Source organism: Cryptomeria japonica, chromosome 8 (assembly GCF_030272615.1).
Source record: "Cryptomeria japonica chromosome 8, Sugi_1.0, whole genome shotgun sequence".
Classification (NCBI taxonomy): Eukaryota; Viridiplantae; Streptophyta; class Pinopsida; order Cupressales; family Cupressaceae; genus Cryptomeria; species Cryptomeria japonica.
Genome location: NC_081412.1, coordinates 19,742,764 through 19,754,917, shown reverse-complemented (window position 1 = coordinate 19,754,917; position 12,154 = coordinate 19,742,764). Strand labels below are relative to the sequence as shown.

Below are 12,154 nucleotides of genomic sequence, written 5' to 3'. Positions count from 1 at the left end.
AATGTCCTCAAATGCAAAATCAAGAAAGATGTTCTGAAAGGGCTTTAAGTTAATTAACTGTGTTACAACAGAGTTACAAAAATTCATTCACACTTTTATCTCCCAAAGCATGAACAGTTTGTGACGTATATACGTACTGTTCACACTTTTGTTTCCCGGGATTTCCACAAAGTCTGTTGAGATGGTCTATTAAAGTCTTGTGCATCCTAAAAAATGGCTTTGAGTACTTTAATTTCTCACAACTTTTCATTGATTCAGACAACAATGTAACGGACAAATATGAACTAATAAAAAGGCTGTAACTAAATTCCAAATCTATGTAACACTTGTAACCAACTGACAACAACACATTAAGGTGGAAATTCGAAGGATTTATGCCTGTGCCTTTGCTTTAATGTAGCTTGCAGAGGTGGACAGCAATAGCACTTCATGTTTTATATCCAGGAAAAAATAAAGTAGTAGTCCATGTTTTATAGCATATCTCTGCTTAGTGGAATTGGGTTTATATATGCCCTGTGCCATGATGCCATAATGAAAGAATGAATGAAGGAGTCTTCTTCAAAGCTGACTGAAGTCATTTCCTAGGGAGATTTTAATGTGTACAATGCCTAAGAGCTGAAGAACCTATATATTAGAGCATTCCCGTTTTGCTTTGCTTACAGAGCTTCTAAGGCTGGCTGGTACTATATTGACTGCCCTGAACTACATTCAACATGGGTTCGGCAACACATTATGGTCGAGAATATCTCCTCTTTTTCTCCTCTTTTTTTTCCAAGTTCTTGTTTGAGGTTTTCATTGTTTCTATTCATTCTAACACAGAGTTTCCGGATTTAATGATGTTAAGATTTGCTATGACTAGTTTCAATTATTGAAATGACTATCAGTTTTTAGAATGTATCAATGCATAAATTACTTTCATACATCATAACTTATGCATCGGTACATCACTGGATAACTTTTTCATGTTCTGCCTTTGAAATGAACTAAAAGTGACTATTAAAATGCTCTGCCTTTGAATAAAGTTCTATTTTCCTGAGTTTAGATTGACCTTTTAACTCTATTCATTTCCTGTTAACTGCTGTCTAGTTTTAGATTTTTAGCTTCCTGCTTTCATAGAAGGAAGTAGGAATTGGAATGTCTAGGATTAGAAATCTTAACATTCTTAACCATGAACTCCAGTTTATTCTAAGGGGTTTCTGAACTCATCATGTTGTAATTTGGTATCAGTCATTTTAATTGGTAGTGTTATTAATGCCAGTTACAATGATAGATGTTGAGTTCAGAAATATAAGTAGTTCTAGACTTTCAAAGCTCTCTTTTTCTAAATGAATGCAGGACTAGGAATGTCTGGAACTACAAAATACCATATGGTGAATCCATTAACTCTTGTTTATAACCAGTATAACTGGATTCACCAAACTCATGTTTCTAACCAATATAACTGGATTCACCATGATATAGTTTGGTATCAGTTATCCATAAATTCATGTTTATTCTAATAAGGATTTCAGGATTCACCAAGTTATTTATATGGTATCAGTTATGCTAATCAGAAGAGGTGAACGGTTATATGATTAGTTGTTATTAGGCTCAGAGATATGTAGTTACAAACAATTTAGGGTGCCGAATTCTGAAGGGGTAACAGGGCTAAGATAGTCTAGAAATATGAACATGGTGAATCCACAAGCTCCTTTTCTCAATGAAAGAAGTTTCTGAATTCACATTTAGCATAGTCAAATTAATCAGCAGCGATGATGATGTTACTGCAATGTGATCAGTTAGCTTTTATTTTGCTTCAAGACATGTTAACTTTTTTTCTTCTCATAGCTCTCTTTCATCCCAATGATGGATCATAAAATGTGATCTAAAATGCCATGCAAACACAATCACAAGCAAAAACAACAATTATTATGAACTGTAGAAATCTAATCTATTTTATTTAGAAACCCACTTTCTTATGAGAAAGCAAGGCTTGGATCTTCTAGAACTGCAAATCTTAACACGGTGGATCAACAAACTCTAACAACAATGTTTTCTTTTTCTTATGTTTTTGTTCTGATCTAATATACAGTAGTTTGATGATAATATTTGTTTTTTGCAGGAGGGGGTGAGAAGGTTCATGATCAGTCTCCAATAGAAGAAGTTGCACTTACAGTACCCACTACAGATGACCCAACCTTACCAGTAATGACATTCAGGATGTGGTCTCTAGGCCTATTGTCCTGTATAATTTTGGCCATAGCCAATCAGTTCTTTTCATACAGGTCCAACCCACTCACAATATCAGGATTCTCTGCTCAGATAGCAGTTCTGCCTTTGGGACATCTCATGGCAGCCACATTACCCACCAAAAAATTCCGTTTCCCTTGCACAAACTGGCATTTTACACTTAATCCGGGTCCATTTAACATCAAGGAGCATGTTCTCATTACAATATTTGCCAATGCTGGAGCAGGAGGTGTATATGCAATAAGCATACTCACCATAGTCAAAGCCTTCTATAAGAGGCATATTGGTTTTGTAGCTGCTTGGTTACTTTCAGTTACAACTCAGGTGAAGATCATTACAGAAATTTTTGTTAAATATAGTAATTATAGTCTAAAACAAACAAAAACATTGCTTGTCCTCTCTCTTTCTTTTTTTAACATAGCTTGTTCTTATTCTTTTATCTTAATTATAGAAAGATCTAAATTTGATGGTTGTAAAATTATATTTAACAATTTTTATCATAAAATATAATTAAAATTTGAGAAGATCAATATATCAAAAGAAAAAATTTAAATAGTATCAAAATTAATATAAATTTGTTTAAAATAAAATATATTTTCACATTTAGAAGATAACTTTGAATGAATAGTTAACCAAAAAAATTGATTTGATAGGCAATGTGGACCATCAAATTTAGGTCTTGATAGACATTAGAATCAGAAAAAATGAAGACATATTAACATTTGTAATTGTATTAGATCCAACTGAATTTAAAAATAAAATAAAAAATCAATCTAAATGAAATGGAAACTGAGCTCAGATGCTATTTATGTCTTCTGTGTTGTTTTGACATAGTTTGTTTTAGATAGGAAAGAAGAAAAACAAAGTTATGGTGCTAGATATCTATAATCAAAATAATTTTTCCTTGAAATTTGTATTTTTTAAAGGTGTTGGGATTTGGATGGGCTGGTATCTTCAGAAAGACTTTGGTGGAGACTTCCTATATGTGGTGGCCGGTAAACCTCGTCCAAGTTTCTCTATTTAGGTATGTTATCAATGATTTTTTGTTTCATTCATAATTAGATAAATTGACGATGATTTTGTCTTTGGTAGAAGATAGATTGAAGCTTAGACTTCATTAATTCCCCTACCCTGTTTTCAGCAAGAACAGGGTTATATTAACGCTGTCTCAGAATATATTAAAAAAAGCATTCTACTTACCATAACCCTTGGATTGAGGACAATCCAAACAATACAATATAGCTGCCCATTATGTTTTTCTTGGACTTATTTAATTTAAGGGTGGAAACTGTTTTGTGATGCAAATTTTATTTTGGATGGTAATAGAATAATGTCCCCATTAAGTAAGATAATGTTCTGATTAAGTAAATCAGGAAAGGGTCTGAACCATTTGATAAGATAATGTTAAGAACATCATATTGTTGCCTATTTTGTTTTCTATGATTAGGTGGAAAACATTTGTGATATAAGCTTCTCCCTTTCTTCATAATTTTGTATATGTGTTAACATTTTGCTCATTCTCATAGATCCCTATATGTTCTTTGATCGGTAATGTGCAATTTTTCATTCTGTAAAGCAATTCTATCACTTTTTAGGGATATAACAATAATTATTTCATAGATTCTTATTTTCTGATGATACTGATGAGTTAGGGCTCTGCATGAAGAAGAAAAAAGGCCAAAAGGAGGATTGACAAGGATGCAGTTCTTCATCATAGTGCTCACAGCAAGCTTCTCATACTACTTAGTACCGAATTTTCTCTTCCCCTCTGTTACAGCCTTCTCCATTGTTTGTTGGATATGGAAGGATTCTGTTACTGCTCAACAGATTGGATCAGGCCTAAAAGGCCTAGGTATAGGTTCCTTTGCTCTTGACTGGGCTGTTGTATCATCCTATTTAAAAAGTCCCCTGGCAACTCCCTGGTTTGCAATAGCCAATGTCATGGTCGGTTTCATCATCATCATGTATGTCATTATACCCCTGGCCTACTGGAACAATGTTTACAACGCAAAAGCTTTTCCAATATTTTCATCAGACCTCTTCACGGGTATGTAATTTCATTTAAGGACGTCCTAGAACTTAAGAATAACAATATGGTTAAGGATGTTTCTGAAGTAGAAATCAATTAATCTGCAAATATTTTGACTTGAACTGTATATAATTCTACAGTACCATGGATTCTGTATGGCCTCTCCCTAACATTTTTCTGTTCATTTTCTCTTCACAGACAGTGGTCAAAAGTATAATACCACGAGAATTCTGACAGACCTTTTTGGCTTCAATGATGAAGCCTACAAAGATTACAGTAAACTGCACATGAGCATCCTCTTTGCATTGACATATGGTCTGAGCTTTGCCACTCTTTCGGCAACTATATCCCATGTACTGGTATTTCATGGAAAGTGAGTTTAATTAAATGGTAGGAATGAATTTATAGTTGTAATATGTTTCTTAGTCTATGCAATATGTATTAGTCATAGTTATTTGATGTTGTTTTTGGATTAGACTGTATTTCAATTTTTTGATCAACGTTTTGGATCACATTCCGTGATCTATTATTGGGGTGCAAGATAGCTAAGAAAGAAAATGATCAGATATCTTGTATCCTGACGATGGATCATCGAATATGATTCAAAACATTAATAAAAAAATTGAAACATAATCTAATTCAGAGGCAGCATGAATTTATTATTTATGGATTGTAGAAATCTTATATCTTTATTAGTCATAATTGACAACAATTGAGAGAAAGATGTAGGTTCTGAGGCATTCAACATACTAAAAGTTTTCCCCTTCCAAAAGTAGGCTTTGGGCACAATTTCATTAACGTATTAGCTTTGTTCACTGGCATGACATGCCTTGTATGTCCTCTTTAGTTTGATGTATGTGATATCTTTAATTAAAGCTGTTTAATTTAGTGGCATATCCCTGTGATGAGATGTCTTTCCATACTAATATTCTCTTCCTTGCTTCTTAAAACAGTTACATATGGAATACTACCAAGGCATCTCTGGGGGATGAAAATATTGATGTGCACACCAGATTGATGAGAGAAAATTACAAGGCTGTCCCACAATCCTGGTTTATGATATTACTGGTTTTGACTGTAAGTGTAGCCATTGCAACATGCCAAGGGTTTAAGCAACAGTTACAACTACCATGGTGGGGAGTGCTTCTGGCCTGTCTGCTGGCAGTGACTTTAACTCTTCCCATTGGCATAATCACTGCCACCACTAATATGGTATTAAATCATGTATTTGCATTTCTTGGAAAAACTTGTATTCTTCATGTCCAACTGATTGAGTTTTTTACTGTGCTCTCTGCAGACACCAGGGATGAAAATAATAAATGAGTATATTGTAGGATATCTCTATCCAGGCAGACCTGTTGCAAATGTAATATTCAAGACATATGGTAATATGACCATGGTTCAAGCAATCACTTTTCTTTCTGACTTCAAGCTGGGACATTACATGAAGATCCCACCCCGGTCAATGTTTGTTGTTCAGGTGAGTTTTCAAGAATTTCTCTAGATAGGATACTGGAATTATCAAATTCTCTTTTTATTAAAAAACACTGATTTTTTATTATTATTTGCTTCTACTGGCTTATTTAGATTAATTATTTAAGCTCCTAAGAGCTACCAATTTCCTACAATAATATCTCTATTAAGGGATTTAGTTATATATTAATTTATTTTTTTAAAAATATGACTAGGTTGTAGGTACACTAGTAGCTGCCTCTGTATACTTTGGAATGGCGTGGTGGCTACTAGAAAGCGTAGAAAATATGTGTGCTCCTGAGCTCCTACCAGAAGGTAGTCCTTGGACATGCCCTTACGATAGGGTTTTTTACAATGCCTCGGTCATATGGGGGGTAGTTGGACCCAAAAGAATCTTTGGATCCATGGGACTCTATGAAACTCAAAATTGGTTCTTCTTAGGTAAGAATATTTTTTTGTTTTTGTTTTATTTTTTCACTTTATTATTATTATTATATAGCTCAACATATGAAACCTCTAATAGTCCTCTCGTCTATTCTAATTTAAATACAATTGTAAAAGAATTGTTATCTATCATATGCTTCTAGATTTCCTTTTTAAATTAATTAAATTGGTTTCTAGTGTTTCTATTGAGTATTGTAAGTTATTCTATATAACATATTGATATATGTGATAAACTTCATACTACACTACATTCAATTAGACTTCAAAACTTTAAAAATGTGTATTAAAATTAAATTATATTTTGTTTTGAAAAAAAAAATCACACTAATTCTTTTCACAATTTCGTTACATTAGATTGAAGTCTTTTTAGTAGGAGAATTATGATTTTATAATAACTATTTTTCCCCTTGCTATATTTTTAGAGCTCATGAAATTTATAAGTTATTACCCATTTCTAATGTTTTAGATTGCAATATAAAGTTTAAAATTCCATCTTATAGAGTAAGTTAAAGTCGAATAAAAATAAGAAACAAGTTAGATAAGTGGGATACTTTGAAAATAGAAATTTACTAGTTATTGAAATTTGTATTATGTTGTTATTTGGATATATGTTTTTGGACATATTTAGTAAAAAAGGTTAGAGATTTCAAATTTAGCAACATATGTATTCTAAAGTCACTTTTATCTCTTGGGTGTACAATTTTTTATATAGATTAACTTAGTTAATATATTTTTATATTATCAAAACCATAATCAATAAGAAGCATGTGTAATAAGGACTAAGACATTATTCCCACACCTTTATACCCACATATGCTCTTAGAGGATGTGGCATCATCCCCTATCTCCCAATTTTCTACAATATTTAAGTTTTCCTACATGTAGTCTCGACATACTTTGATGTTTGTATTTAAATTTATAATGTTAGCCTTAGCCTTGCTCTTTAATTCAATTTAATTTAAATGATGACCTTGTAACCCTATAGATTAATGTGTCCACATGCCTTGGAACCATTATTATTAACTGCTTTGTTCAATTAAAAAAAAAAAAAGAACCCTAGACCATCCATTGAACAAAAATGAAATAAAGGGTATGTACTTAAAATCAGTAATGGTCAATCTAAAGTTTTAGTCTTCCTCCAAATGAGCTAGTTAGACTTTATGGTTCTTTATTTTTTATTTTTTGTTTTATCTATTTCAATTTGATTTAAAAAGTTTATTATGCTTGTGTAGCTCTCACATTGTAAGTTATACGTTTTGATTTCGTTATCTATAAATAAAGTTGGGTTTAAAAATTTCTTGTAGCTTTTTTCCATTAATATTATTTATTTATGGAACTTAATATATTTTCCTTCTTTTTTCTTAGTGGGTGCATTAGCACCAATCATAGTATGGATTGTTTCCAAGATATTTGCTGAAAAGAAGTGGATTCGTCGGATTAATATGCCAGTATTGATTGGTGCCACAAATATGATGCCTCCTGCAACTTCTGTGAACTTCATATGTTGGGGAACAGTTGGGTTTATTTTCAATTATGTTATTTATAAACGAAACAAGAAATGGTGGAGTAGGCACAACTATGTGTTCTCAGCTGCAATGGATGCAGGGGTGGCATTTATGGGATTATTGGCTTATTTTGCATTACAGATGAATGAACGAAATTTGAGTTGGTTGGGGGGAGAATTGGATGACCATTGTCATGTTGCTAAATGCCCTACACTTCCTGGAATTATAGTTGATGGTTGCCCAAAGTAAATTATTAGAACCACTTTCTTCTTCAATTTATGGTTTTTTTATTTTTATTTATAAAGTTAGGTCTTTATTGAATATAATTCTATCATTATCTTTCCTTTTAATATTACTAGTAAAGAGCACCTTGATGGTGTGATGATTATGTGTTGAGTCCATTGTTAAAGCCTTTATCCAAAATAAATGTATTTTGGATTTTTGTATATAAAAATTGAAGAGAATCAAATGTATTAATATAAGCACATGAATTTATAAGAGGTCACGTTGCCACATGTCGTATACTTCCTAAAATTATAGTTGATGGTTGCCCAAATTAAATTATTACAACTTCTTTCTTCTTAAATTTATAGTGTTATTTTTTATTTTTAAAGTTTATGTTTGTATTGAATATAATTCTATCTTTCTCTTTTCTTTGAATATTACTAGTAAAGAGCACCTTGATGGTGCAATGATTATGTGTTGAGCTCATTGTGAAAGTCTTTATCCAAAATAAATCCATAATAGATTCTTGTATATAAAAACTGAAAAGAATCAAATGTATTAATATAAACACATGAATAAATTATAAGAGAAGTAAAAAATGAAATGAAATTATAATTAGAAAGATAGAAGGAAATGAATATCCAATTTATATTTGAGAGCAATTTATAACATATGATATTAGCATGATCAACATTACAAATAACTTATTTGACATATTAGATTATCACTTTCATGTGCTTCCATCACACACTTCTTAATTTGACTAATAAATATACAAACAATAAAAATATTTCAAAGATATATAATTTAAGTACTTCTTCCAAAGTCAATGAGATTAACTAATTAAAATATTATAAATTTTTTTAAGAAGAATGCTTCTTTACAATTAATCCAATAGATTCACACCTCTAGATTCAATTGTAATACATGAAGGATAATAATGGCTCTTTGCACATTAATTGGTTTCAAAGTGAATAACATGATGTAAAGTGGAAAATCGATCGAACCCTAGTTGCTCTCCCCTCTTCCAACTCCAAGGAGAGAGAAGGGAGGTCGCTAGGGTTGATGGTTTTCACTTAAGGGAGACTTTACATTCAAAAGAGGGGTTGAAACCCACAAGATCCAATCCCACACAATGCAAGATTGGATGCTAAATAAGTTTCAAGGGTTAAGACAGCAAGGCTACCCTCTTTTGTAAAGAATGTAGATAGAATGATTAAGCTAGGAATGCATAGAAAGTGAGAAAGATTCGCTTATAAACTGAGATAGGGATATAGGATGAAGTTGTGGACCTGGAATTAGCAGTAAAATGTCAATACGGCGCTGTCCTGCAAATTTGAGCAAAAGTTGACAGGACGATGGCGCCCGGCGTGCACACGGTCCTCTGAAAAATCCGCGAAATGAAGGGGGATCTGTTCGTCTCTGCACAAGGATTCCAGATCTTCAATTTCAGCCGCGTACCTGCAACCTACACACAGAAAAGCGAAGACGATTGGGGGGTTAGGGATTAGGGGTTTGCCTTTAGGTCAAACCCCGGTTTTGGAATTAACCAAGAAATGAGAAATGCTGTAAATGTAAATGATTGTAATGTAAAACAAGTACTAATACCTTGTTGTAAGGATGTTTGTATCCTTATGTGCGAAGGTATAGATGTTGTTGTTTGTTGTATTGTTGTATGTTGTATGTAGTAGTATGTGATCTCCTCTTCAATGGTTGAATCCTTGTCTTGAATGCAACACTTAGCCTTGAATGGAGACTTAGAAGGAATGCTTGAATGCTTGAATGCTTGAGTGTTTGAATATCGTTTCCACGCTTGTACACATATGTCCTTCTTACCCAAATGGGAGAGGAAAATGTAGTTTATATACTTGCCAATTAGGGTTAAAAGACTGATTTTCCCGACCTTAGGCCGACCAGGAAATGATAATTTCCAATTTGCAAACAAAAGGACCCGAAGCCCCATAGGAGACCGGGCCCAAAATAGGGCCAGGGAGCAGGGCGCTGGGCGCCATGGTCCTGGGGGACCAGGGCACTGGGCGCTCTGGTCCCACCTCCCGGGACAACAGGGTGCAAAGGAGGTTCAGGCCAGGGTGCAAGAAAATGCAGTTTTTAGTGTCGTAAATAGGTTTCGGGGTCTCCATTCAGGTTCCGTGTTGCGTTGCCATCGTGAAGACCGAAATGCAGTCGAAATTGCAAGTGTTGCAATTTTAGGACGCTACATTTAGCCCCCACTTTAGCGGGAGTATGTATGCTCATACTTCCGGTAAAGTACAAGGAAACAACATTGAAAGACTTTCACCACGTCAAGGAGGCAAGATACACCAAGCCCCTAGTGGACTAAGGATCTTACGACTTCGATTGACAAAGTAAAAGGGAAGATCACGAGGGAGAACCATGACTGTTAGTAGTAAGGTTCCCTCACTATGAGTCATGCAAGAGAAATACCAAAAATTTTCAAGGCAAAGCTAAGTTCGCCAAGAAATTTTCAAGTATCTTGAAAGGATAGACAGGGTGTATGCCCCCCTATGTTAAAGCGATCGCACACGCCTCAACGGGGGTGATTGTTTTAACGTAGTGATACACATAAGAAATGAGAAGGGAAAGGAGCACGTTATCACAAGGATTTAGCCCCCAAGTGTGAGATAAACCCAAGGATAATAGACACAAAACACAAAGCACAAGGTGACTTCACTTTCCTCGAGGTCAGTATGCTGTATCATAATTCATGTATATCATATGTATGTATGCATAATTGTTCTTCATTCCCCAATCAAGGAAGGTCACCTAGAAGAAGGGAACACATGTGTCTTTTGAGTCAACATGAGAGAGACCAAAAGAGATCTCAATGCTTTGCATTGTCCTCAAGTAGACAACACTAAGGACAACAAATAGAAGAATGAGAATAACACATAGAAGAAGTAACAAAAGAGAGGAGGAGAGAGTCTTCTATGCTAATGATACTAATCTAGCACGTCATCTACCCCCGATCTTGCTGATCAATGTTTCGGGAAGGCAGGGAACACGCTAGAGGAGGAACATCCAACATAGCAGATGGAGCTATCACAAGGTCCAAACAAGGGCTATGTTCATGTTCCAAGCCACGTTGTTCTTGTCTAGGAGCTAGGATAAGTGCTTTAGAAAATTCGTTAGATAAATGGTTATCAATATCAACAAGTTCATATTCACTATCAGAAGCAAGAGGAGTAACATGTTCATCATGAATAACATTTTCATCTATATCATCATCAAGATTTATAAAAATAGGATCTTTAACTCGCACAGGATCAAGACCATCATGCATCTTATGTTTAGGAGATTTAGGCTCAATTTTCGGCTGAGGAGAAAATGGAATAATGCTTGTTGAAGGTGTTTTTGGAGATTGCAAAGTTTGAGAAGCAGCTGCTTGAGCCCTAAGACGACGCTTTCATCGGCGTTCACGTGCAGAACGATTTCATCTAGTCTTAGTAGGAAGTGGAGAAGATTGAGGAGGAGGAATGCTCTCATCCTTATCACTTGGGTGTTTAGGTTGTGGTCTCTTAGGCTGGATAATAGGAGAAGAAGAAGGTCTCTTCTCTCTATAAAAGGTAGGAGGAGGAACTGCTCCATATAAAGGAGCAATTTTTGGTTTAGGAAGAAGACCAAGTCCATCATGACGAGGAGGTATAGGTCTACTTTTAGAAGGTTTATTAGGCATAGACATAGTCACATCCATAGGGATGGGTTGGGAATCTTCTTGAGGAAAGACATTAGTTTTATCTTTCAAAGGAAGAACTTCCTTCTCAAGAATGATAGGAATATCAAGTTTAGGTGTTCTAGGTTCACTTAGAGATAGGATCATCTCTGTTTTCCACTTTTGATAAGATTTGAAAAGATGATCACTTCGCGGAGGAAGAGATTGGAATTGTTTAGGCCAAAAGTAATCAATAGGAACACTAGAAGTTCTTTCAGCTGGTTTAAAGAGACTATGATTGACAGTAACAACTTCACCATTATGGGGAAATTTCAAACACTTGTGAATAGGAGAAGCAATAGCTTTCATGGAAGATAGCCAAGGATAGCCAAGCTTCACACGAAATTGTTCGGATGAAGGAATAATAGCAAAGTTCACACCAAGGGATTTATTATGGACCTCAATAGGTAATGTAATAGAACCAATTGCAGGAGAAGAAAATGCATCAAATAATTTCATAACCACATCTGTTTTGTCATAGATCACTTGATTCAATTGCAAAGTAAAAAGAAATTCCTC

General features: G+C 34.3%; 1 protein-coding gene across 1 annotated transcript; it reads left to right on the top strand.

Moving 5' to 3' along the window:
- Window positions 1-222: 222 nt before the first annotated feature.
- LOC131067687 (oligopeptide transporter 5) lies at window positions 223-8,219 on the top strand. Its single transcript, XM_058002804.2, has 9 exons — window positions 223-735; window positions 2,102-2,553; window positions 3,156-3,253; window positions 3,882-4,276; window positions 4,457-4,631; window positions 5,212-5,470; window positions 5,556-5,738; window positions 5,947-6,172; window positions 7,541-8,219. The coding sequence occupies exons 1-9, from the start codon at window positions 714-716 to the stop codon at window positions 7,927-7,929; spliced, it is 2,199 nt and encodes a 732-aa protein (XP_057858787.1). The 5' UTR covers window positions 223-713; the 3' UTR covers window positions 7,930-8,219.
- The last annotated feature ends 3,935 nt before the right edge of the window (window positions 8,220-12,154 follow it).

What these genes read in the sequence shown, in the direction of transcription:
- LOC131067687 (XM_058002804.2), top strand. Translation starts at nt 714, where the DNA reads ATGGGTTCGGCAACACATTATG. An exon ending in GTCCAAGTTTCTCTATTTAG is followed by an intron (nt 3,254 to 3,881) that starts GTATGTTATCAA and finishes CTGATGAGTTAG; the next exon opens with GGCTCTGCATGAAGAAGAAA. An exon ending in GGTCAATGTTTGTTGTTCAG is followed by an intron (nt 5,739 to 5,946) that starts GTGAGTTTTCAA and finishes AAATATGACTAG; the next exon opens with GTTGTAGGTACACTAGTAGC.